This window comes from Saccostrea cucullata, unplaced genomic scaffold (genome assembly GCF_032062105.1).
Source record: "Saccostrea cucullata isolate Sc308-1 unplaced genomic scaffold, CSIRO_AGI_Scuc_v1 ctg844, whole genome shotgun sequence".
In the NCBI taxonomy this organism is placed as follows: Eukaryota; Metazoa; Mollusca; class Bivalvia; order Ostreida; family Ostreidae; genus Saccostrea; species Saccostrea cuccullata.
The window spans coordinates 1-27,527 of NW_026923586.1; the positions used below are offsets into that span (position 1 = coordinate 1).

At 35.5% G+C, this 27,527-nt stretch overlaps 2 protein-coding genes across 2 annotated transcripts; one reads left to right on the forward strand and one right to left on the reverse strand.

Moving 5' to 3' along the window:
• Positions 1–2,258: 2,258 nt before the first annotated feature.
• LOC134264427 (Kv channel-interacting protein 4-like) lies at positions 2,259–7,930 on the forward strand. The gene is made up of 3 exons (XM_062746716.1): positions 2,259–2,504; positions 4,027–4,089; positions 6,415–7,930. The coding sequence occupies exons 1-3, from the start codon at positions 2,301–2,303 to the stop codon at positions 6,460–6,462; spliced, it is 315 nt and encodes a 104-aa protein (XP_062602700.1). The 5' UTR covers positions 2,259–2,300; the 3' UTR covers positions 6,463–7,930.
• A 10,439-nt stretch (positions 7,931–18,369) lies between these two features.
• Positions 18,370–26,047, reverse strand: LOC134264422 (uncharacterized). The gene is made up of 13 exons (XM_062746712.1): positions 26,036–26,047; positions 25,751–25,879; positions 24,774–24,918; positions 24,524–24,579; positions 23,990–24,115; positions 23,775–23,846; positions 23,417–23,446; positions 23,089–23,297; positions 22,750–22,989; positions 22,005–22,068; positions 21,077–21,399; positions 19,504–20,102; positions 18,370–18,419 (listed from the first exon to the last, which is right to left on the reverse strand). Exons 1-12 carry the CDS (start codon positions 26,045–26,047, stop codon positions 19,538–19,540), a joined length of 1,971 nt encoding a protein of 656 aa, XP_062602696.1. The 3' UTR covers positions 18,370–18,419; positions 19,504–19,537.
• Positions 26,048–27,527: the final 1,480 nt, after the last annotated feature.

Sequence of the window (27,527 nt, forward strand, 5' to 3'; positions counted from 1 at the left end):
TACAAATGAAAAATTATACAATATAAATAAATTACAAATGGTAATTAAAAGTACGAGTATTGCAACGTCTGACACGCCATGCATGTGCATCGCCTAAATCTTTAAGGGTATTTTCTTTAGCGTATTATAAACTATTACTCATTGAATCAGAGTATACTCCGCAAGGAAAAGAACATGTTCTGATGATTCTATCAAAATCCTCCGTCTCCCGACATTCAGCTGCGGACTTGTGGCTGTGGCTATTTTCTGCAGAATCTACAGTTTGGAGGAAGAAGCAATATTTTCGTGTAGAGCCCGACTTTTTTTGCAATAGATACTTTAAGGCGCCGAAACCTTTTATGAAAAGTAATTCCTTCAAGAAATGACCAATATTTGCACGAACCATGCAAAAATTCTAATATTACCGTTTTTTTTAAGACTTTGACTCTGTTCATATAAGTAATACTCATCCACTTTTATTTATTATCACATGCTGTCACGTAGCTTATTATTATACATATAAAACATTAGAGTCCCAATTTATCTTTCCCCTTGCAACGATGTTGGAAGAGAAATGGTAAGGGGAAGGGGGGGGGCTAGTTATACCCCACGCAACAAGTTGCGTGAGGTATAATGTTTTTGACCCGTCCGTCAGTCAGTCAGAGTGTCAGTCAGTCAGTCAGTCCGTCAGTCCTGTTTTTTTGTCAGCGCAACTCCTCATAAACCCTGTACAGAATTTCGTCAAACTTTGCAGTTATTTAGGATACAATGTGTAGATGTGCATATTACCAGGAAATTCCGATTCCTTTATTTTCTCTAGGTATTTCCACACTTTTCAACTTAGATTTTTGGCCATATCTTGAATAAGAGATGATCAGTTTGTCAGCGCAACTCCTCATAAACCGCTGCACAGAATTCCGTCAAACTTTGCAGTTATTTAGGACACAATGTATCGATGTGCATATTACCAGGAAATGCCGATTCCTTTATTTTTCCGGGAATTTCCGCAGTTTTCAACTTAGATCTTTGGCCATACCTTGAATAAGAGATGAACAGTTTGTCAGCACAACTCCTCATAAACCGCTGCACAGAATTTCGTCCAACTTTGCAGTTATTAAGGACACCGTGTATAGATGTGCATATTACCAGGAAATTCCGATTCCTTTATTTTTTTCTGGGAATTTCCGCACTTTTAAACTTAGATTTTTGGCCATACTTTGAATAAGAAGTGAACAGATTTTTGGCCATACCTTGAATAAGAGATGAACAGTTTGTCAATGCAAATCCTCATTAACCCCAGCACAAAATTTTGTCAAACTTTGCAGTTAATTAGGACTCAATGTGTAGATGTACATATCACCAGGAAATTCCGATTCCTTTATTTTTTCTTTTCAACTTAGATTTTTGGCCATACCTTGAATATGTAGGAATTTCGTCAAACTTAGCAGATATTCAGGACACAATTTGTAGATGTGCATATTACCAGGAAATTGGGATTCCTTTTATAATTTTGCCGACAATTTCAGCACTTCGAGTTTTTGGGGAGCGTGGGGTATGTGAGCTTGCTCACCTTTCCTTTCATTTGTCCTTTGTCCGGAATAGACTAGAAGTGACGTAATTTTCATCGGGACCGATGTCTCATGCTGCCTTGATTTCTAGATTTGCTTGATTTATAGATAATTATGCTCTATGAGAGGGGATTTTACCTTAGCGGTGTCCCTTCTTTAGGAATCATTTAGGAAGCACTTAAAATTTAATTATTCCTCAGATAGTACTTAGCTGATGCAAAGTCAACTTTATTTACAAATATTCATATAAATTATGCATAGCATATAAAACAGAATCTGAATTAAACGGAATAATTAAGGGAAAACTGCGAGAGACCTTAACATAAAAATGATGAATGAGATCAAAGTCAAATCTATCAAAACTCCTCTCAAATTTTATTGACACTCACATTCTTCAGAAAATATGATGTATTTACATGTATATAAGTAGGTATAGCAATATTCTGGCGGAATATCTGTACAATAGGGGATCAATTATTTTACAGAGGAATATATAAGGGAAAATCTTAAAATTAATTTGCTCAATAACAGCAAAGCCATTTGTTATATTATATAGGGAAATAATCAGAGGAGTTAAAATTCAAATACCTTGTACACATGGTAGAAATTTCAATTTTTTTTTAGCAATTGAACTTATATAGGTAAACCATATGGCCCATAGGGCTCTTGTAACTTTTGTTTTAGGGACTTTGTAAAGGGACTATCAGTTTACAATTAATATGATTAATATGATTATTGTTGTAGGAGTTTGTTATGGGACTATCAGTATTATCTAGAGGAACTCTTCAGGAGCGGTTACAATGGGCTTTCAATCTATATGACATTAATGGCGACGGCTTCATCACAAAAGACGAAATGACGGACATCGTGTCGGCCATTTATGAGATGATGGGCCGCTTCTCAGAACCTATGATTGACGAGAACACAGCCAAAGAGCACGTGGAGAGAGTCTTTCTTGTGAGTTCATTTTTAGCCGGGCTTATTGCTCAAAGAGCAATTGCCGGCTTATGTCATCCTGTTCAAGGCAGGAAGTCAACCCCATAGTTCGCCATTTTAAAGTTACGAGTAAATATATAGTTCTTAATTGCTCTCAACCGCTTTTGAGATGATACAAACGCTAAATAAAGCAACAAAAATAAAACGAAGTTTTATCTTTATAAAACATTAGTAGTATTGACTTTGAAAACTTCAGTTCTAAGTCAAAGAACACTATAGTTCATTAGCGTAATGATTTTTGATAATCAGTGTTATCGTAGTTCTCTACACATACGAGGTAAAGCAGGAGAGGGAACCAGACTGGCCTGTTTGTTTACATTCAGCTGCGGTACCAGATTAATGCTGATTCTGACAAAATCGGACCGTGGTATTAGGATCGAAAAACTCACTGTCAGTGTCTTATCATTTACATGTATATTGATAGTTTTAAAATAATTTTTTCATCAGAATATAAACGTATGATTCATGTACGAAATTCATTCTACTCTGTAAATGAGCCCGGCTCTCTGTACTTCTGAGTTTTCCTTATGTATGTGGTAATATTCTACTATCACCTGTATATGGTGTTTATATCTCTGTATATGGTGTTTATATCTCCAAACTAATTTGCTTTCCAAGAGCGTGCTCAGAGTATGATCAATTTTTTACATAAACATACCAAGCTACTCGCACATAAATTGATGTTACCAGGATTTCAACAACCTCGTTAAAGTCGGCATTTTGTTAATTCTAAGGTCGTTACAATGACCTGATTAGTAAATATAACCTATTATTGGGTCGAATTTTGGCTCATTTGCTTCAAACCAATTGTATGACCTTTTAGTATTAAATTTGACCGCGGTTCCAATGTTCCGTCTACTTCATCAATACATAGGGCTCACAGCAGGTGTAACCGTCGACAGGGAAGGCTTGCTCCTCCTAGGCACCTGATCCCACAAATTTCCAGGGGTCCTTGTTTATGTCCTGTCCACAGACGTGTATTGTTTGAAGTTTTTATGAGATCGATCACTGTCTGTTATCTTTACCCTGTTTAAGAAGTTTATCATTCTCTTTCCTCTCCCAAAAATTAAGTAGATCTAATACACCTACGACATGAAGGTGAAATATCACAACACGGAAAAGAACTATTATTACTGATTTAATTCAAACGATCTAGAATTTTGTATATTTCAGTATTACTCAGTTCATTCTGAATGATAATGGAGAAACTAGTTTTTGTTCTCGTAAACAAATAAAAATATACTGTCCTTATCCCGTCGATATGCTGTCTTCTCCAACATGTTCCATCTTCTGATAATTTGTTCTATTGACTATACTCCTACGCATACCCATTCCATGTGAAAGCCATTCATATTAAGATTGGGAAGTCCGATATCCGATATGTGGCCGGAAGTAATGTGAATGACCGAATGTAACATTGGTATCAAGTAATCAAGACATTAATGCATCTTTCGGTTGTTTACATGTTATGCTTATTTTGCAGAAAATGGATACCAATCGAGATGGTGTTATTACATTTGACGAATTTATGGACACGTGCCGGAGGGTAGGTATTGTTTATTAGTAGACGTCTTCTAAGGGTCGACGTCAACTATAGGTCGACATATCTATTAAAAAAAGAGTAAACAGATGTATTAATAGCGAATTAGTCGAGATCAATTATATAGGCAAAAGTCTGAAGAGGGATAATGGAGAAAAGCTCTACATGTAACAGAAAAACGCCCTCTTTTCTCGGTCCACACGTCTATTTGTTGAATGAATTGCTGTGCATACTTACTATGTCTACATGCACTGTAACGCATTCAAAAATACCCTGTACTTGCAAGCTGGTGTGGAGGCGATTTGGCATTATTTCATAATTTATTTCTCAAGTTAGTTTTGTATAAGTACTCCCAGAAAACTAAAACCCCTGAAGAATGTAAGACATTGGTCAAGTGATTCTTTAAAATCACTTTGTTGTTCTTTTAGGTCATAAAGTGCCAGCACATTTTCGTATTCCCTGCTTGGTAGCTAGATGCAAATTCCTTGAACATGTAAAATTCTGTTCAACATGATTTCGAACTCTTGAGTTTGTCATCTGCCAATTTATTTCAAGAACTGCATAACACGATAACGGCATGACATTAATCTATTTAATTTTTTCTCCATCATTCTCTTTCCTAAGGTACAAAGATTAATAATATTATTTTCGTATGTTTCTAAGTTCCAGATCAGTCGATTAACCTTTTCTACGCTAAAAAAAGAGATAATTGTGCTGACTGTAACGTTCTGCGAAAGATCGCGTCTTTTACAAAATCAGGAAATCATTGTTAGATAGGATTTCCAAAAGGAAAGGGCACTAAATAATTTAAAATCTCATTAATAGAAATTAAAGCTATCTTTTATAGGTTTAAAACGATGTTTGTCTGTTATCTTGATAGGCTGCCCTGTCAGTTTGATTAACGTAGCAACACTTGTAAGTCTTTCGATCGATACCGGCCCACTAATTATTATTGATACCAGCCTTTATAAAACCATGGAGACAAGGGAAATGCTGTCGTAGTAATTCCTCACGGTTTAGTTGATATCTGATAGCTCATTTGGGAGGAAGAAAATGGTCAACGTAGTCTTAATTAAGGAAGGAAAACCCTATTTTTCTATCATTAAAATATGGCTACGATAAAATCTGATAACAGACAAATGATTTACTTCTTTATAGAAACGCACGAATTTTCCTAGATATTAATTTGCAAAGAGTGTTGAACTAGTCTCTTACTTTTGCATGTACGTTTTTAGTTCACCAAACCTTAAAACTAAAAGTAAGCTTTTCTGGTCACCTTTGGTCCGTCGTTCGTCTGTTTCTCCATCTGTAAACTTTTCAGATTTTTGCAGATTTAATGAAACTGACTTATATGAAACCTTCTTTAATAGTGTAGTTGCAAGTTTGATCAAATCACGACCACTGGGAAAAATCTGCAAAAAAGGTTTTCTCAAGAACAATAAAGCAATATTGCTATTGAAGTACCCCAGGTAGTGTACGTTCAAGATTGTTCAAATCATGTTCCCCGGGGGTCGGGTGGGCCAGAAACGGGGAGGGCGTCCGAGTTTTACATGAACATAAACAAGATTATCCCGCTTCAGACAAATTTGTCGATTACTGATTGGATAAAAGCTGATCACATGACGCCCTGAAATTTTCCGTATTACGTCTCCGTTTCCATATTACGTCTCCGTCGAGGCGTAATATGAAAATCGGGCACGCGATTCCGTTCGAAGCGTTGTTATTGTAAATAAAAATGGCGGCTAAGAAACGGTAGGTAGTTTAGTTAAATTTCTTGTTACCGTAACGATATTTTATGTTGATTGTTATTGGATTAAAACAAATATTTTTATAATATGCACAAATATTTTTTTTATATATAGAAAAAGGTCTTCAGCGGGATAAATTCGTTACACAGTCAGTTAGTGACCTAATAAGGATTCATACAGGGTGTGAAATGGAAATCCGTATTGGGACTCGGCTTCGCCTCGCCAAATACGGATTTCCATTTCACACCCTGTATGAATCCGTATTAGGTCACTAACTGACTGTGTAACTAATAACACCATGGTAATAGTGAAGGTGAGCGTTATAGCCAAAGGGACTGGTGTTGATAATTGATTATAGGATTATTATGTAATTTATGTATTACTCTAAACCGAGTGATAAACAAACGCAAAACAGAGAAGCCAATTAAAAACATTAACAAACCAGCTTAAACACGTGAAGCCACATAAAAGAAGGAGAATACGCGTATCTGAAAAATTAAGCCATTAATGAAGGTCAATTGAAGTACATTTCATTCAATTTGAAGTAGTTCACGGTGTTAATGTTAATTCTCTGTAATTTCAGGATGAAAATATAACTAAAGGAATGGCCATTTTTGACACAGTCCTTTAACAGTGTGATAACAGTTGCATCAGATGTGAAAACCAAAACTCTTTGGGTTGTTTTCTTGCCAAGGTGAACAATAAACCTGATGTCTGATTGAGGAATACTGAATGAGAAGATTGTGGTGGAAATATTGCCAAAATAAGCTCACTAGAACCTTTCCACGAGACCAATCAATGTTTGTCCATATCTGCACTTCCGGTCTGTTTATAAGGGGGCGTGGCCTGGCAGATACATGCCTTTAGTTCACCGAGATCTCGTTTTTAATCCTGTAGTTTAGGAGACTGGCATCTCCCTTCTAGTTATGATTCAGTCTGGAATCGTAATACCCATGAATTCTACCAATCAAATTGTTTCATCACAGTTACTACTCGTTTGAAGCACATTAACCATGACGGAGCCAAAGACTTCTTTTTTGGAGTTCACGCCGTTTTTGGATTTCGGCTAGACTGTTAACCTTTTGGACAGCTACCTGTGCAAGAAGACTCTTGCTTCAGGGCTCTCTGGAGATCCATAACATTTATATGTATGTTATATACACGGAATAGGTATATCTTGTATACTGATCTCCTATCAATGAGATGTTTTCAAGAATGCAATGCATGTTTTCGAGAAAAAAAAATCAAAAGTTTTTAAGAGGGCATCGGTATATTCTTTACACAGGACAATTCATATAAATGTGTAAGGTATATGCGTAGAAAGATAAAACCATACTCACCATGTAATTTATTCAAGCATTCACAGTAGTATTCATTGTGAAAAAACATTTATGATTTTATTTCAACCCTATGGTCAGTTGTACGAATTTCATTTTACTTGTTCGGTCTTTCAATGTCCTTGTAATATTTGTTTGACAGACAGGTACCGAGTAGTTATAAATTCTTTTAATTATTTATCATCGTTCAAAAGATTGCTTAAAATATAATGAGGCTAGTTTACAATTTCGGTGCATACTTTATTTGTTGAATTATTTTGTTAAATCATTATAACAAGGAATTGTCCTGATATTTTTCTTTGGGTGTTCAGATAATGATGATGGACTTCATTTAGATTTTGAAGAGCAGTAATGCTCAAAGAAATAAAAGATGGCGGGTGACTTTTTCAGCTTGGCCTTCAAACCAACATGTCTACTGAATCACGTGATATGTAATACCATGTGATTGGCTGTTATTATTGTTAGACTTAATGTTATTGGTTGCTTCAGTTGTTGGGTTGTCAATTATGTTTCAAATCTGTGATTTTCGATAGGCATTCCTACCGTTCACCATGACATAAAACTGTAATCATTTAACCTATAACCTTTGTCAAGTTGACCTTTAATGTTTGTAGTATGTTATTTATAAATTAACCCCTGTGTCAGAATTATATTATGAAGGTATCCCACGTTCCATTTACTTTATCGTTTCAATGTACTTTACAAAGTATTGGAAATTATTGTTGCCAATAATAAAATGTTCTCAAAGCCAGTGCTCTTTAATTGCTTTGTTTTTTTTTTACTGTTTATCTCTGCACACCCTGGAAATATGTTTGATTGCCTAGTCTCCGAAAATCAATTTAAACAGCAGTCGATCATCAGGAACAGAAAAAATAAGAATTTGATCGGAAATTGGTTTACCTTGTACACGCCGAGCGTTTAATGCACATCGGTAAATTTCCTAAATTTTTACTTGCATGGAAAATGGATAATATGCAAAATTGATGATACCTCACTTTAAGGTGTTATTTTTAACAGTTAATGGCAAGCAAAGTCTAATGATCATAGATGGTTCTGTTAGAGTTAGACGACAGTTTATGTAGAACACGCAAGAGACGCATTAAGAATTGGCCATCAGGGGCGCTCTGACACAGTAACCAGTTGACAATCTTCACACTTAACAGGCCTTCAGCTGTTAAAATATTTAATCGAACACGTTCTACCGTTAATGAAATAGATTTCCAAGAGGATAGAGATTCCTGTATGTATTTATTAACTTTTAGACACTCCTCTTCAAATATCAGATACAATATTTGCTGATTGTCCATACTTCTTCCGATAGGACCATCTCAATCCCGTTCTATGACCCGCTGTACAATGGGGTCAAGGATTAAATATTCATTTTAAGGACATATACCGTAATTAAGTACATTAAGTACCTTTCCTACTGAATATTTTACAAGATTTTATTAATGTAGGATTATAGCGCCATCAGATATGTATAGACAAAAATGAGCAGTATAGACTTTTGAAGAGATATTAATTGCTGAAAATTCATTAATAAATTTTACCAATCATGGCTTTGAAGTACTTGAAAAGAAGATTTAAACGGGTTACCTATATATTCCTATGTAAAACTTTGGTCGACCATTTTGGCCCCACCCTAGCCCCGGGGGTCATGATTTGAACAAACTCGTATCTACACTACCTGAGGATAATTTCACATGAGTTTCATCTTTCCTGTCTCAATGATTCTTGAGAAGAAGATTTTTAAAGAGTTTTCCTATTCCTGTGTAAAACTTTGATCGGCCTTACTGGCCCCACCCTACCCCAGGGAATTTACACTATCAAAGGATGCTTCCATATGAGTTTCATCTTTCCAGGCTCAGTGGTTCTTGATGAGAAGATTTTTAGAGATTTTTTCTATATTGTTGTGAGATGTGTATTGTTTCATCTTGTATATTATTAGTAACATTAAGTTTCTTGAGCATTCCAGAGTGGTCAATATGTTTGGTCATTTTTTCTAGAACATTCTTAAATTTTGTGTATGTCCAGATTGTTCCAGTAATATCATGTTTTAATAATTTCTAGAATATTCTAGATTTATGATACTATATAAATACCCTGTCAATTCGATGCATGGACAATACTTTGTCGTATAAGCACCGTTGAGATATAACTGGGATACATTTTCACTGGGACATTGTGTGCAGCAACGGACACTCTGATGTATGTATTTTTAGATTCTTGCTAAGTTTGTACTTTATGTTTCATATACTTATTATATATTACTGTAAATAAATTATTGTTAAGTTTAAATTGTGTTATTGATCTTTGCTGGCATTTAGGGTTATTCTGACCCATAACAGAATTGGGGCTCGTCCGGGATCAAGAATTTCTTGCACTTTTGCAGTTCGTTGTCAGAATTTTGTTAATTAAATTGTTAAATTTGATTATAAGCCAGCAGAAATCAACATGGTGTTTTCGGTCACAGACTTTCTTAGTTCACCAAGTGTTCAGGTTTTTGATACGTTAAAAAAGGATGACTTGATCGCATTAGGTTTGCATTTTGGGTTAGATGTTAAATCCTCTCAGAGAAAGCAAGACATTAGAATTAAGGTTGCAAACAAACTAGTAGAAGAAAACATCTTTGAAAAATACGATCTTTCAGAATATACAGTAAGATCAGAGTTAGGCTCTTATAAAATGGCAGACTATCAGTTTCAACTAGAGTTAGAGAAAATGCGATTTGAAAGAGAAAAATTAGAAAGAGAAGAGCGAGAAAGAGACAGAGAAAGAGAAAGAGAAGAACGAGAGCGTGAACGAAAATTTGAATTAGACAAATTAGAAAGACAAGAGCACTTTGAGTTAGAGAAATTAAGATTACAGCACCAACCAGAACCGTCATTTGTCAAGAATGAATTTGACGCAGCAAAAAATATTAGATTAGTTCCAAAATTTCAAGAAAAATCTGTAGACAAGTATTTTCCCCAATTCGAAAAAGTCGCAGAAAATCTTAAATGGCCACAAAATGTTTGGTCAACAATGTTACAAAGTGTACTGGTTGGCAAAGCAGCAGAGGTATACTCTGCACTAGGGGTAGCTGAAAGTTCAGACTATGAGAAGGTCAAAGCAGCAATATTAAAAGCATATGAATTAGTACCTGAAGCATATAGACAAAAATTCAGAAAGTATAGGAAGTTTGATAACCAAACATTTGTTGAATTTTCACGAGAGAAAGAAGATTTATTCGATCATTGGTTTAGATCTAAGAAACTTGATAAAACTTTTGCTAATTTGCGCCAAGTCATCCTGGTAGAAGAGTTTAAGGAATGTGTTCCTCAAGATTTGAAAACACATTTAGAAGATAAGAATGTGAAAACTGTTGAAGAGGCAGCAGTCATATCTGATACTTACGCTCTGTCTCATAAAAAGAATTTTGTATCGAGATCTCAGACTAGCAGTAATTCTACCAATTCAGACACATATAAAAAGAGTGGTTCAGGGTCTCAGTCTTTCACAAGTTCCCAGTCTCCATCACAAGCTGGTTTTAAGTCCGGTCCAGGACGTGTTGAAGGATCATCTGGACTAGGGTCGCTTCCTACTTGTAGTTATTGTAAGAAAAAGGGTCATCTCATCAGTGAATGCTTTAAACTTAAGAGAAAAAATGATTTTGATAAAACTCAACCACATGCTTGTGCGGCAGTTAGAGGTGATAGAGAAGCCTTAGTTTCAATTTGTTCTGACACTCCTGATGTCCAGGGTTCACAGTCCAGTGCTATTGATTCTATGGAGGATTATAAGCCCTTTATGTCTCAGGGATTTGTTTCACTCGGTGACTCTAGCGAAATAAAACCTGTCCAGATTTTGAGAGATACTGGTGCTGCACAGACGTTATTGTTAGAGGGCGTGATTCCTTTGTCTGAGCAGACTTCTACTGGTGGGTCAGTTTTATTACAGGGTGTGGAGCTAGGCGTCATTGATGTTCCCCTACATAGAATTAGTTTGAAGTCAGATTTAGTTACTGGACCTGTTATCGTAGGTGTTCGACCTACTCTTCCCGTTCCAGGCATTTCTTTGTTGCTAGGCAACGATTTAGCTGGTGGAAAAGTTGTACCAGATCCTATAGTTTGTGAGAAAATCACTCCAGATGTCATGTGCGATGATGAAGATGATGACATTTATCCAGCCTGTGCTGTTACTAGAGCGATGGCCAGAAGACGAGAAATGGAGGCAGACCATACTCAAGCCTTTGACGAAACGAATTCCTCTATTGATATTGATTTGAAGGACACTTTCTTATCTGACCTTGATGGCACTCAAACAAGCATGGAACCACACAGTATGAAGAAGCAAGAGAAGAAAGAACTTTTACCAAAATTTGGTGGTGAGGATGATGAGTTGCATCCACTAGTTAGCCAAGGCAAGGACATCCTCAGCCGAGAACGTTTACTCTCTGAACAACATAAAGACCCAGATATCATTCAACTTAGTAAGAGGGCACTTCCACCAGAAGAGGCTACTAAAGTTGGAGAATGCTTCTATATGAAAGATGGCATCCTTATGCGAAAATGGCGACCACCTGACGCTTCTCCAGATGAAGTGTGGCGTGTTGTTCACCAGATAGTGGTCCCAGCTGCTTATCGTCGAGATGTCATGAGTTTAGCTCACGATACACCTATGGCTGGTCATTTAGGTATCAATAAGACTTATAATAGGATTTTGAGTCATTTTTATTGGCCTAAGCTAAGAAAGGATGTTTCGAAGTTTTGCAAGTCATGCCATGTCTGTCAGATGGTAGGTAAACCAAATCAGAAGATACCATCTGCTCCTCTCCAACCCATTCCAGCTTTTGAAGAACCGTTTAGTCGAGTGTTGGTGGATTGTGTAGGACCTTTGCCTAGGACAAGATCTGGAAACCAGTATTTACTTACCATTATGTGTACATCCACTCGGTTTCCTGAAGCCATACCTCTTAGGAATATAAAGGCAAAGAGCATAGTTAAGGCCCTAACCAAGTTTTTCAGTTTTGTAGGAGCACCCAAGGCAATTCAGTCGGATCAAGGCTCAAATTTTATGTCGGGGTTGTTCCAGCAAGTCATGCATGAGTTGGGTATTAGGCAGTATAGATCAACTGCTTATCATCCTGAGTCCCAGGGAGCGCTAGAACGTTTTCATCAAACCCTAAAAACAATGCTGAAGACCTATTGTTACCAGTATGAAAAAGAATGGGATGAAGGGGTTCATCTTGTGCTATTTGCTGCACGAGAAGCAGTCCAGGAGTCTCTTGGGTTCAGTCCTTTTGAATTGGTGTTCGGACATACAGTTAGAGGTCCTTTGAAATTGTTGAAGGAAAAGTGGCTGACTGAGACTAGTGATCTTAATCTTTTAGATTATGTGTCTGATTTCAAAGAAAAACTTTACAATGCTTGTAAATTAGCACAAGAAAATTTGAAGAGTTCTCAGATGAAAATGAAAATGTGGTATGACAAAGATGCCAGAAATAGGGTGTTTAAGCCAGGTGATAAGGTTCTTGTATTTTTACCTATTCCTGGTCATCCTTTACAGGCCAGATTTTATGGCCCTTATGAAATTGAAAGCAAGATCAGTGATGTAAACTATGTAGTTAAGACAGCAGGTCGACGTAAAGAGAAACGGGTTTGTCACATTAACATGTTAAAAGAGTATTTTGAAAGGTGTGACCGAAATTCTGTAAAACCAGTTTCCACTTTAGCCAATGCTAAGACTGTTCAAAATTGTATTGAAAGTGGTACGAGTGTAGAAATGAATGAGAAAGATTGTAATCAGAGTGTCCGTTTGAAAAACTCAGAAGTTTTGGCTAATTTGGATGCTAAACTTGGACATTTGAACATTCACCAAAAAGAACAAGTTAAAAACTTGACGAGTGAGTATCATCAAATCTTTTCGGATGTTCCAAAGAAAACTAATGCAACTTATCATGATGTCATAGTGGGTGACGCTCTGCCTATCAAACAACATCCGTACCGTCTTAATCCAATAAAATTGCAGTACCTAAGAAGGGAAGTGCAGTACATGTTGGACAATGACATTGTTGAACCTAGTAAAAGTGATTGGAGCTCACCGTGTATTCTTGTACCAAAACAGGACGGTTCGTACCGATTATGTACAGACTTTAGAAAGGTGAATTCTGTTACCAAAACCGATTCATATCCAATACCTAGAATCGATGACTGTATTGACAACATTGGAAACGCGAAATTTGTCAGTAAATTTGACCTGTTGAAAGGCTACTGGCAAGTACCGTTAACAGAAAGAGCAAAAGAAATATCTGCTTTTGCTACACCAGATGGACTTTACCAGTATAAAGTAATGCCTTTTGGCATGAAAAACGCACCGGCTACATTCCAAAGGATGATTCACTCCCTTCTTCAAAACCTCGAGGGTTGCGAGGCCTACATTGATGATGTCATCATATACAGCAACACATGGGACGAACATATCCGAATCATGCGTGCTTTATTTGACATTTTAGCTAAAGCAAACTTAACTGTGAACCTTGAGAAGAGCGAATTTTGTCATGCTTATGTAGAGTATTTAGGTCATAAAGTAGGTCAAGGTTATGTTACACCCATAATGGCTAAAGTGGAAGCTATTGCAAAGTTCCCGATTCCTACAAACAAGAAAGAATTAATGAGGTTTTTGGGCATGGCTGGGTTTTACAGAAAATTTTGTCCAAATTTTTCCTCAGTAGTTAGTCCGCTTACAAATCTTTTGCAGAAGAGGGTTAACTTTGAATGGACAAAAGACTGTGAAAAATCCTTTCATAAAATCAAATCTGTCCTTATGAGCAACCCAGTTCTGTCAACTCCAGATTTTTCTAAGCAATTTAAGCTTACTGTTGACGCTAGTGATGTTGGAATCGGGGCAGCTTTGTTTCAAGAACATAGTGATAAGGTAGATAGAGTTGTTTCTTATTTTTCAAAGAAACTTACAAAATGTCAACAAAAGTATTCCACCATTGAAAAGGAATGCCTTGCTTTGTTGTTAGCCTTACAGCATTTTGATGTTTATCTGAATGTTACTTTGCATCCAATTCTTGTATATACGGATCACAACCCCCTGACATTTTTGCATAAATTGTCAAACAAGAATCAAAGACTGACTAGATGGAGTTTGTTGTTACAAGAATACAACATAACAATTAAACATATCAAAGGCAAAGACAATGTTATAGCAGATGCCTTGTCAAGAGTATCGTAAACATACTAGATTTTGTATTAATGTACCTAAGTTTTAATAATATAAGTTTTCATTGACATTCAAACTTTTTAAGGGGGGAGGTGTTGTGAGATGTGTATTGTTTCATCTTGTATATTATTAGTAACATTAAGTTTCTTGAGCATTCCAGAGTGGTCAATATGTTTGGTCATTTTTTCTAGAACATTCTTAAATTTTGTGTATGTCCAGATTGTTCCAGTAATATCATGTTTTAATAATTTCTAGAATATTCTAGATTTATGATACTATATATATATAAATACCCTGTCAATTCGATGCATGGACAATACTTTGTCGTGTAAGCACTATTGAGATATAAATGGGATATATTTTCACTGGGACATTGTGTGCAGCAACGGACACTCTGATGTATGTATTTTTAGATTCTTGCTAAGTTTGTACTTTATGTTTCATATACTTATTATATATTACTGTAAATAAATTATTGTTAAGTTTAAATTGTGTTATTGATCTTTGCTGGCATTTAGGGTTATTCTGACCCATAACAATATATTCCTATGTAAAAATTTTAACGGCCATTATAGCCCCGGGGGTCATGATTTGAACAAATTTGAATGTACACTACCTGAGGATGATTCCAAATGAGTTTCATCTTTCCTGTTCCTATGGATCTTGAGAAGAAGATTTTTAAAGATTTTTCCTATATATTCCTATGTAAAACTTTGATCGGCCATTTTGCCCCCCCCCTACCCCCGGGGGTCATGATTTGAACAAACTTGAATCTACACTACCTGAGGATGATTCCACATGAGGTTCATCTTTCCTGGGTCAGTGGTTCTTGAGAAGATTTTTTTAAAATGTCATTAATTTTTCTCTAATTCATAATTATCTCCTCTTGGAAAAGGGCGTGGCCCTTCAGTTGAACAAACTTGAATCCCCTTTACCCAAGGATACTTTGTAGCAAGTTTGGTTGAAATTGGCCTAGTGGTTCTTGAGAAGAAGATGTAAATGTGAAAAGTTTACAACGACAACAACAACAACGACGACGACAACGACACCAACAACGACAGACAAGGGACAAATTTTTATCAGAAAAGCTCACTTGAGCCTTCGGCTCAGGTGAGCTAAAAAGCTGACACAGTTTTATTTTAAACAATAATTTTTTCATATGAGAGGGTCTTCCATCCATTTTTTGAAAGATAATACTCAAAGAATGCTTAAAACTACAAATTTCGGTTAATAAAAATATGGAAAAGACACCAACAACAGTGTATACCTAGCTGCAGAACTGTAGCTCTCTCCTGAGAAAATTCGGACAGATAAAGCCGAGAGTCTCTGCTTAATCTGTCCGAACTTTCTCAAGCAGAGAGCTACAGTTCTGCAGCTAGTTCGAACCCCAAGAATAATCTCATTTATGCTAGTTTGATCATCGTCGCAAGCCACGGCACGGGTTTCGTGTCCATTCTATTCTGAATAGAAAGGACACAAAAGGATGCTAGTTTGATTAAAGCAGGGCTTATAAATACTAATCTGGAATATATAGGTCAGAGCCAGACGACCGTTTCACGCTTGAAAAATGTCAATCCTTATAATCAAAGAGACTGTAAAAAACTGTCTGCTAGATTGACACGCGTGAACAAGATTCTCAAAGGTCTAACACCCTTTTTGCTACGGTTTTCTCCTCAATATCATTTTTTCACCACGGATTTTAATACTTTTTAATTTTTACGCCCCCGTAAACGAAGTTTCGGGGGTATATAGTTTTTGTCGTGTCCGTCCGTCTCTCTGTCTTTCTGTTTGTCCGCAAAAACTTTAACCTTGCCCATAACTTTTGATTTAGTTGAGCTATGACTTTCATATTTCATATGTGTATATCTTGTGACAAGACCTTTCTTTGGGTACCACCAAATTTGACCTTTTGACCTTGGAGTTTGACCCACTTTTACATGAAAATTTTAAACTTTTACTTTGGCCATATCTTTTGAACAGTAGATACCAGGACATTTATACTTCACATATGTAATATTTGTTGAAAGACCTTTCATTGGATACCAACAATCTTGACCCTTTGACTTTGACCTTGTAGATTTCTGGCCATAACTTTTGAACGGTAAGATATAGGGCTTTCATACTTTATATATGTAATTCTTGTGAGAAGACCCTTCATTGGATATCAAGCACTTTTACCCTTTGACCTTGACCTTTGAGTTTGACCTACTTTAAAAAAGCAAACCTTGACCATAAATTTTAAAGGGTTAAGGCTAGTGCTCTCATACTTTACATATTTAATCCTTGTGACAAGACCTTTCATTTGCTAACAAGAAATTTGACCCTTTGACCTTGACCTTAGAGTTTGACCTACTTCAAAAAAAAAGTTAACATTGATCATAACTTCTGAACGGTTAGGGCTAAGGCTTCTATGCTCTACATAAGTATTCTATGTGGCAAGATCTTTCACTGGATACCAATTACCTTGACCCTTTGACCTTGACCTTTTGCACTGATTGAAAAAACTTTAACTTTGGCCTACTTTCAAATTTCACAATTGTTTTCCAGTGAGAATACCCTACTTTTGGTACCATTAAATTTGCATTTAAGAAAAGTTTAATCTTTGCTATGTTGCCATACGGGGGCATCAGTGTTTCACAAACACATCTTGTTCTCCGAAGGTTTAGAACCGGGTTTCAAAAGATAAAAGCTAAAAAAAATGCACTGTTAAAATAAATGATCAGGGTTGTCTTGTAAAATCGGTAAACTATGTCAATTTTCACTTCTACAGTGGATCCCCACCCGTAGTCCATCAGGTTTATCTGAACAATGTGAACAACACGCGTTCTATAGCGCGAACTTTCACAGATTTAATATTAAGGATCTTTATTCAAGTATTACACAAAAGAAACAGATACAATTAATTTTATGCATTTATGCCCCCACATAAAATCTTTTATAGTGAATAAAAAGTAACTATCGACGGATTTACTTAGCAGAACATTTTTTCAAAGATATGAAATGTTACCTCCTTAAAGTTTGATTTGATGCAAGTGTCATTGCGTTCCCAAAGGTAGATTCTGAAACAACCTCTCTAAGAGAACGTAGGAGGAGTTGCGTTTTCAAGGAATTTCACAGAAAGATATATAATTTACTGCATTGGTTTTCGATTCCGATGAACGATGTTGCTAATGTTACTAAAATTTCTTTTAAAACACTACTCCTTCTAAAGTTTTGGTCTGATTTCAATATAACTTGGCACACAAGTAGACAGATACATAATATACTGTATAGGGGGAAAATAACTCGCGGTGTTAATATTCGCTATATTCACGGTGATAATAAATCCGTGAATTCAAGAAACAGTGAATAAATTTTCAATAATCTCCAGGTTTTATTTGAAAATTTGAGAATAGACAACGATAGGGCTACATACATGTACGCGAAGTACATGGTCATTTCGGCCGGTAATTACGAGTAGTGCATCGGTTTTTACTTCGATGAACAGTGTTGAAATGGTCATTTAAGATAGAAATTAGTGTAGTCTACTTGTGTGCCAAATTATATTGAAATCAGACCAAAATTGTAGAAGGAGTAGAGTTTTAAAGGAATCTCACAGAAATTTCTATTTTTAGTAACCATGGCAACGCCATTCATCGAAATAAAAAAAACTGATGCACTAAGTTATGTATCTTAGTGTAGCCTGCTTGTGTGCCAAGTTATATGTACCGAGTATTAAAATCAGACCAAAACTGTAGGAAAAGTAGCATTTTGAAAAATTGATTACAGATAGACAGCTAGACGGATGGACACATTACTATTGCATAAGCTCTTCTGGTCTCTTACCATTAGTAGAGTTAAAAAGCACCAAATGATTTCCAAACCATTTCTTACATTCCAAATTGTTGAGCAAAATGACTTTTCCTCTCTGTATTGATAAATTTGGATTTTATTGACACTTTACATGTCATTTCACCGAAAGTTCATAATTAACAAACATCTTTTCAGGTAAATTACTAGTACAGGTATTTGAAACAGTCAAACCTCATTATCTCAAAAGGACCTGTAAAGAGGTTGTTTTATTTTCTGTATATATTATTTAAATTTTGTTCAAACGGGGTTCCATACTTCTGAGACTGTTTGGTCACTTGTATATAAGGGGACCGGTTTTGTTCTTTGTGGAGAGCTAGTCTGGTGTCTGGTAGTGTGACCAGCCGCATTTGCAGTTTCCCCGGCATGACATATACAAATGGCGAATATTTTCGGTGAGATATAGCACCGAATGTTAACGGGTAGCCATATAATTTGCCAGGAGGATTATTGCAGCGTGTTTTTGCAGTTCTAGCCGGTAAGAGTGTTCGAGTAATGTTTATAGTTGGTTTGCAGTTATAATTTTCCGGTTTTAGTTGTATTTTAGGTTAGGTTTTTGTAAATATAAATTAATTTCAGTGCGTAAGAGGCTTGGAGACGAGTCATTGGTCTATGGGCGTACTGAGGGTCGGTTGACGAGGTTTGAGGCTTATTGACAAGTGCTATAGGGAGAGCCACGTGCGTCATATCCAATGTCGACACTGTTAAGGGCGTGGTAGGATAACCGGAGCGAGAGGCTAAGACCCGGGGCTCTGCGAGTTAGGAACTACTATTGGTGGACCACGGAACTTGGTGTGACGTAGACGTACTTGTATGGCGAGAGCGCATTGGTGCATTTTTAGGACACGTGTCGCTGACCTCAGTTTGTGAATTTTGTGAACTTTGAGTAACTTTCAGTAGCAAATATCAAAAAAAAGTTTAAGTTTTGAATATATATTTTATCCTTTTAGAAGTCAATTGAGCTTTTTCTAAATATCAATTTTTAAAGACAAAATTCGGTGAATTATTATTTGATTTACGATTTGATACTAATTGAATCAACATTGTTGCGTGTACAATATTTAACGTTATTATGTAACGTATCAGATTTGGTAAATACTGAGTTAACAGTTCATATCTATTTCATTTCCGGTGTGTGAGCTGCTGGGTGAGAGTGAAAGAGTGTTATTGAATATAATTTTTTTTTTTATTTGTGTTAATAAACTTATTTGTTATTTCTGTTTGATATTGTTTTCCTTCTCAACCCTGCAAAATCTAAAAAGAACTCATGACAGGACCAAACTCAAAAATCATTTCAAGTTTACTTTTTATTCAGAAAAAGATTTCATCCAAAATAGATAAGTCCGGTTTATTAGGGGGCTCCGTTTTTTTAAGTTTAGGTGAACCTCTGTCAGTATCTCTGTCATTTGATTCAGTCCCCCGTTTTCCTCTGACTTGTGATTTTACGGTCTCTGTTCGTGCTGCATTAGAGTGTTTTTGTTTTACTGTCTCTGTACTTGTTGTGTTAGTGTTTTTAGCTCGATTTACAGTCTCTCTGTGTGCCGTGTTTGAGGCTTTAGCCTGATCTTGATTTGATTTCAAGTGAGTTCTTGTAAACTCCAGAGATGGACCTGGTTCCTGAGATTCTGGAAAAACACCTCTAGAACCACTCTTCTTATAAGACTTTGTTTCTGTCAACTCTTTGTCAGTTTTAAAGGAATGTATGGATTCAAATCCAGTTGAATCACCTATCTTTAGTTCCATTGATTTGGGTTGAGGTAATTTCTCATCTGGAAAATCCAGAACTTTTTGTGCAGTGATTCTGTCTTCACTAGCATCAGGTAAAACTCGAGCTTTTTGTTTGCTGGATTCACATTCTTCATTTTTTGGCTGAAATCTACAAGTTAAGGAAAAAGACATACTTTGAAATCTCTAATTTTCATGGGGCGTTGCAACCACTATTGAAATAATTATATCAATAGTGGTTGAGGGTGCATTTCAATAACAAACATAGGTAATAACCACTATTGAAATACGCCCACTATTGAAATAATTATTTCAATAGTGGGTGAGATTCATTTCAATAACAAACATAGATTGCAACCACTATTGAAATGATGTTCACTTTTGAAATAAAGATTTCAATATGGATTAAATTATTGATTTCAATAGTGCATTGAACAATGGATCCAATATTTATTGAAATAATTATTTCAAAAGTTGCTGACGCTGTGAAACTTTTCTTCCAATATGGTAGTATTTCAATAGTGGTTGAAACCTATAGTTACCATATTGAAATGCATTCTCACCCACTATTAAATTATCATTTCAGTAGTGCTCGTATTTCAATAGTGGTTGAAACCTATGCTTATTATATTGAAATGCACTCTCAACCACTATTGAAATAATTATTTCAATGGTGGTCGTATTTCAATAGTGGTTTTTACCTATGTTTGTTATTGAAATGCATTCTCAACCACTATTGATATAATTATTTCAATAGTGGTCGTATTTCAATAGTGGTTACTAACTATGTTTGCTGTTGAAATGCACTTTCAACCACTAGTGATATAATTATTTCATTAGTGGTCATTATTTCAATAGTGGTTGCTACAATGGGGGTTTCATTTTCATTATTTTCAAGGTATAACTAGACCCTCGAATGTATGTCCACCATGAAATGCAATTTTTCACATATATTACTAATGAACAATTCTTCAACCATGAAATCAAATCCCCATGAATCAATATATTTTCCTCAAACCCCGAAAATTTGACCCATCAAAAATATGTGATTTTACAGTATAAAGGTTAAACAATTTATAAAACTGATAGTAAGGTAACATTTGAGAAGATGTTTTTCCTGTTAACCTTTTCCTGGTTTTGCGGGGACTTGCTTTCCTGACTCCCGTCTCAGCCATTAGATCGTTCAGTACAGCACACTTCCTGTCGGCCGTCTGTCTGTCTGTTCCCAGCTTATCACTGTTTATCCCCTCCACAGTATCAATTACACCCACTTCTGTTGATTTCCCTCTGGAGTTATGACTGTTTGGTGTCATTCTTGATTTCTCCCCAGAGTTATGACTATTTAATGACATTTTTGATTTTTCCTTCTGATTCATTTCAGTCTTCTTGGATAAAACATCATTAACAGAATTCTCATCAGCTTCCCTCAACACATCTGTTCTGCCTGCCTGTATATAGTAAAAAAAAAATCCTATACATGTAGCTAGTTTTAATACTGTAAACGTACTTTTTTCCACGGGGTCATAATTCCGCGGAATCTCAATTTCTGTTTAATCCACGGGTAGAAAATTACGCTGATTTCTTAGAATGTCACTATATGCCTTACATTTATATTAAGTACGCTTGGACAAATTTCCACGGAAAATTTGTTACCGTGTACATAGTGTTAATAAATACCATGCGGAAAAATGTACTTCTACAGTATCACATATTTTCCAAGTTGGTCACCATTTTGGAGGTCAAAATGGTGAACTTTCCTCTATAAAAACAGTTGTAAACAAGTCTAGCATGTATAAAACAAATCTTTACAATGTTAGACTTATCAATTAAAGGATATTTCAACAAATATATATTCATAAAATATTGTTAATTACACCTCAATGCCTGGAATGACAAGTATATAGTGGTTGAAAAATGGAAAAATATTGGCATGTTGACATCCAATTTGGCAGCTAACAAAAAGTAACTCATCCTAAATTCACATAAGTCACAAATTATCAATATTTATAGCAAGGGTTTCATTTGTGTCAAGAGTTCAGTGTCATAAATATACCTGCTTTAAAACATCTTTAGCAATTTCTAACAGCTCCTCTTCTGTCATTATATATATTGTTTGTCTGGAATTCCAAAAAATACAATCAACAACATAAAATGATATGTTTCCCTTCTGATTTTTTATCTCTGGAGTCTGATTACTGTGCATACTGACTCATGTAGACAACAAATTTTATTAAATATGGTATCTACTGATGGTGGATTCTATATAAATGACCTGACATGCAAGCTCTCGCTCTGTATATCTTCATTCATACATGTAAATTACTTGAACTTTAAACATAGGTAATCAAAGATTACAAAGCTTACCTCGGTGAATGTTATCAGTATAAGTAGTGCAACTCTCAAATAAAATTTTCTTTATGGTTAGTGTGTATCTTGACAACAATTTTCATGCAAGTTCTGTTAAAATGGGTCTTATAGTTCAATGGGAATGGACCTGCTCCAAAAACTTTACCCTGGTCACTCATTTGGAAAATGTAGGTCAGATCCAGCATCCAAAGCAAGTCTGGTAGTGTCCATCCCTAGATGCATCATCCATGCAAGTTTGATCCAGGTAGGGCTTATAGTTACTCAGGAATGGACCTGCTTCTAAAACTTTAACCAGGACGCTGACGCTTACGCCAACACTGACGCCAGAGGTATAGCATAAGCTCATCTTGACTTCGTAGAGGTGAAGTAATAAAATTGAACTAAATGATTATCTGGATTCTTTGTTCAGCCAGCACACCTAGTACCCTTACCTCCCTTGCCCCTCCATTGAACTCGAACTCTCATTCCGCTGTAGAATAGTTTTGGTGTGTAGGGTCCTTTTCCCTGGGGGTGTTTCTTTTCCCAACATCCAGGAGGGCAGTTTTCTGGATGATTCATTCAGTGAGGTATTCAGTGAAGTGTTACATTCTGGGTCTTTCTCCTCGTCTTGTGTGTAGACACTCTCTGGTTGTTTAAGTCTCAATACACAGCTCTGGTACAGCTCTTGATAACTTCAAATTTACAAAAGTCAGGTACTAAACTATATTCATAAACATTTCTGTTTTAATCTTCTTATGTAACTTTTAAAGAAAGTAACTTTAATATTTTACCCCATGATAGTGTTGAAATCTTTGGCTAAGATAAACTCCTGCCTCCCATATGGGAGTTCACACTTGATGTGGCTGTCCTGGAAATTCTCCTCCTCTGTAACACAGGGAAGGTTAGGTCTCTCCAGTGTTTCCTTGTCCTTAGGTAAAATCTCCATTGTCCTGAGGTATTCTGGGATGGTGGACCGAGTAATCACGTGACTACCAATAACCTAAAATAATTCTTATGGTGAACTCAATCAAAATCATTCAACTATAAAGTTAAGATATGGGAGAAGTGCTATACCACAAGTATTGTAAATATCTACTATGTATATTTTTTGTCACTCACCAGAGCTGGATTCTGTAGAAGTTGTGTTATCTACAAAGAAAAAACACAAGGCTAAAATGTTAAAATCCATGAGATTTGTATCATTTCCCATTTTTCATAAATATCATCTAGTGGTAATTGTCTTTAAATTCATATATGATCCTAGTCTACAATATGCAATATAAAATATGGAAATGCAGAATATGCTTAATAGCTAAAATAGTTTTCATTGCAATTCCAATGCTGATCTGAAATGATTCTGCTATTAGCTGAATGTTTACTTCAAGAGTGAATCTAAAGTGCTTACATAATGTTCACTTTAAGTAAATCTACTTAACACTTTAAATAGCTGTAATATTTACTTCCTGAGTACACTGACCTTGACACAATTCACACCAGCAGTCCTAGCCAAGGTCATGTGATCCTGGTGGCTATATATATAAACTGTTTTCTAGAAAAATTAAAATGAAATCAAGAAAACGTATGCAAAAGTGTTCAAAATTTAAAGCAGAATTTAAGGACTTTTAATGTGTGTAAAAAATAGTTGTACACATTTCGATGGACCCTATCAATTATACACATAGACTTACTTACAGTGCTGTGTAGAAATAAATGGTGTCTCTTTTGTAAGAAAGCCAGAATTCCTGGATTAGGCGGTTCACAGAAGGTCCCTGCTTCGGTTGGATCAACAACATGGAACAGATAAATGGGAAAATCCAGCTACAATATAAAAACTTCCCTACATGTCATAAATGGTTACAATTTTCAGATCACTGTAAGTATTCAATTAAGCCTTCCTTTGGTAGAAGAATAGACTTCAGAAATTCTCAAAATAATTCAGTAGCAACTCATTTCAATGACCTTATTCTTTTTCTTCTTCATTGAATTGAATATTCAACTTTTTCAAAGTTGTTTGGTTCATGCGCAAAGTCAATTCAAAGAAGTGCAGACATAAAATACATGCATGTATACAGTTAAAGATACAATTTGTACTATTTATTTTCAACTAATTAGCATTAAGGAAAACAGCCAAAATAGAGCAAAGGACAGCTCAAACAGAATGTAATGTGCAAAGGAACAACTCTAAGAAATGCATAGATTTTAAAAGAAAAGAATTTTTGTTCTAACCTGTTTTGCTAACCTTGTCAGCATATGTAGACCTTCTTCTATAGGTTCCTTGTTACCTTAAAGTAATACACTGAACTTAAAATTTGAAATTTGTACTACAGATTTATACAGTTACATTTTTTGCGTATTAAATATTTCTGCAAGAAAGTATACATAAGTATTTGTTTTTGATAATCAAAAAAGTTAGCAACATGCTTATTGTATTTGTCATTATCAAATTTCTTGCTAACCTAAACAAAGGTTAACCTACCATACAGAATGAAGATGACCCTTCCTACAGGATTCTGTTCGTTCCAGTGGACACAGATCTGTTTGACCCCGTCCTTCAGATTCAGCGAGTCATCAGATTTGTGATATATGGCCTCCATCTGTATGAACAGACCTGGGATATCAAACTGAAATAAGGGAGATAATTTAACAATACAAAGTATTGATTTCTGTTCATCAGTACTCCACTGTCTTTGAACATTTTTCTATGGAAAAATGTCTTGTACCCTATAGTGAAAATTACAATGATTACCTCACAATTTATGCCTTTATACAATATACATGTATATTGTTAATTTTCCCTATGTCAACAAACATTTTTCTTTAGTTTTTATAGAGGTTCCTTGAGCGGGTGGGTATCAGTACCACTACATTTTTGAAATTTTCATTACCGCTACAAAAAACCTTACATTACCGCTACATATAAAAGTATACATTACCGCTACAATGCCTCTTTCGTTTGCCATCAACTTATGCGTGTACAGATTGATTTAAAGTACAACATATACAAGTATAAGTCCTGTTTCCCCCTGCTCACCACGGGGAGGTGAAAGTAGGACTTTTTCATTTGAAATTTATTCTACTTCATAAAACACTTTTAAAATTTTTAAAATTAAATCAAGCACTGTCCATAGATAAAACTCACATGCAGTCTTCACATTCTTCTGTTTAGAATTCAAATCTAAATTGTACTTCTCTACATATGGAGTAAATTCTGTTGATTGGAACTAATATTCCGTACCATACCTGGCTAGTTCAATATGTAGCGGTAATGAATTGTTTTCGGCTGATTCAATATGTAGTGGTAATGAGTTTTTTTTGTTCAAGAAAATGTAGCGGTAATGATCGGTCGAAAATTTGAATAATGTAGCGGTAATTAGTTGAAATTATTGGCGATGTAGCGATAATCATGATAATGTTGACCTCCCCATTAAGCTTGGCCTATAAATTTCTGGATACCTTGTATGCAGAAAAGGTTTCCAGATGTGACTGTTGATGAAATACTTTATACCCCTCCTCTTCATCCGGTTTGTCATCTAAAAAATAATTAAATTGTAATGAGAAAACAATGTGTAGATGTAAAGTATCCTATTGACTTTTCTGAGAGTGTTTCACAGCTTACAATGGACCAAAACTTTATTTTGCCACTTTATACAACAAACTGAAAAATGAAATTAAATGGTTTTATTTTTATGTGATGTATTTTAAATAATAATTATAAGACTATGGTCACCCTGTTCACACATTCCTGAACATAGTTGTGTAAATTGCTCAGTTGAACAGTCGCAAGGCTTTGTTATTGTGTTAAAGTTTGTTTCAAGATGGCTTCATGATATGTAAGAATACATGAAATATTTGTGTTTCATTTTCTGAATTTCCATGATTTCTGTTACAAATAATTTTACTCACTCATTCACTATGAATCCATTAAAATGTTAAAAAAAAATTTAATTTTTTATGATTACCAAAAAAACCCTTAAAATTTAACATCTTACATCGGCTTATTGTCTAATAGATTTGTGTGTGCTTAGGACATGCAAATATTAACAAACAAATAAGGCACTTGCTTGAATTGTAAGCCACTTGGCCGGTTGTCGGATCGAACCAGGAGGAAATCTCTGTGTAGCTCACTGTCACTGCCTCCTCCTCATTTAGACAGACTTCCTGGTTCCACAACACCTGGGCCTCACCATATTTTGGGAATACACTCACAAGAGCTACAGTCTTCTCGGGTAGCTGAAAAATTCAGAAATGCCAGTAACCTTTCCCTAGAATGGCTTGATGAATCTTGAATTATATCTTTTCTGTGATTGAGTCATTGCAGTATCAAAGTGAATAGAATACTTATTGGAAGTTAATTCAAATTGCTACTTTAAATTGTTTACTTTGCTCAATGTTGATAAACAAGTAAACAGGTGCTACATGAATACTCAATTCTTATTACCTTTTTCTGAATCATCTTGAGGTATGCAGATCTTTTTGCTAAGCTACCATTTTCATCATCTACAACTACTTTCTTGTTCTAAAATCAGAATCATTAAAATTATAAAGAGGGGTTATCCGATTATCCCGCTTTAGACAAATTTGTAGATTACTGATTGGACAAAAGCTAATCACATGACGCCCTGAAATTTTCCGTATTACGTTGCCGTCAAGGAGTAATAAGAAAATCGGGCATGCGATTCCGTTTGAAGTGTTGTTATTGTAAATAAAAATGGTGGCTTAGAAGCGGTTTGCATAGGTAGTAGTTAAGTTAAATTTCTTTTTACGATATTTTATGTTGATTGTTATCAGATTAAAACTTGCTATTTTCATAATATGCACATAATTTTTTTAAATATTTGAAAAGGTCTTCAGCAGGATAAATTCGTAACATAGTCAGTTAGTGACCTAATACGGAGTCATACAGGGTATAAGGATTTCCATTTCACACCCTGTATGACTTCGTATTAGCTAGGTCACTTACTGACTGTGTAACTAATAATATTCAATAGAAATGAGAATAATATATAATTCATAAACAGCATTATAAATGTATGATCAGGGTAGGTTCACTATCTTAGTAGTTCACTGATTGTTCACAAGTACAGCTGCAAAATGCAGTTATTTTAATAACAAGAGGCCCAGGGGCCACATTGCTCACCTGAGCAATTTGTTAGGAAAAAGCACATATCAGATCCGAACTGAAAGTTTACTGAGTTTGGGGGGGGGGGGGGGGGGGGGGGGGGCTTGAATT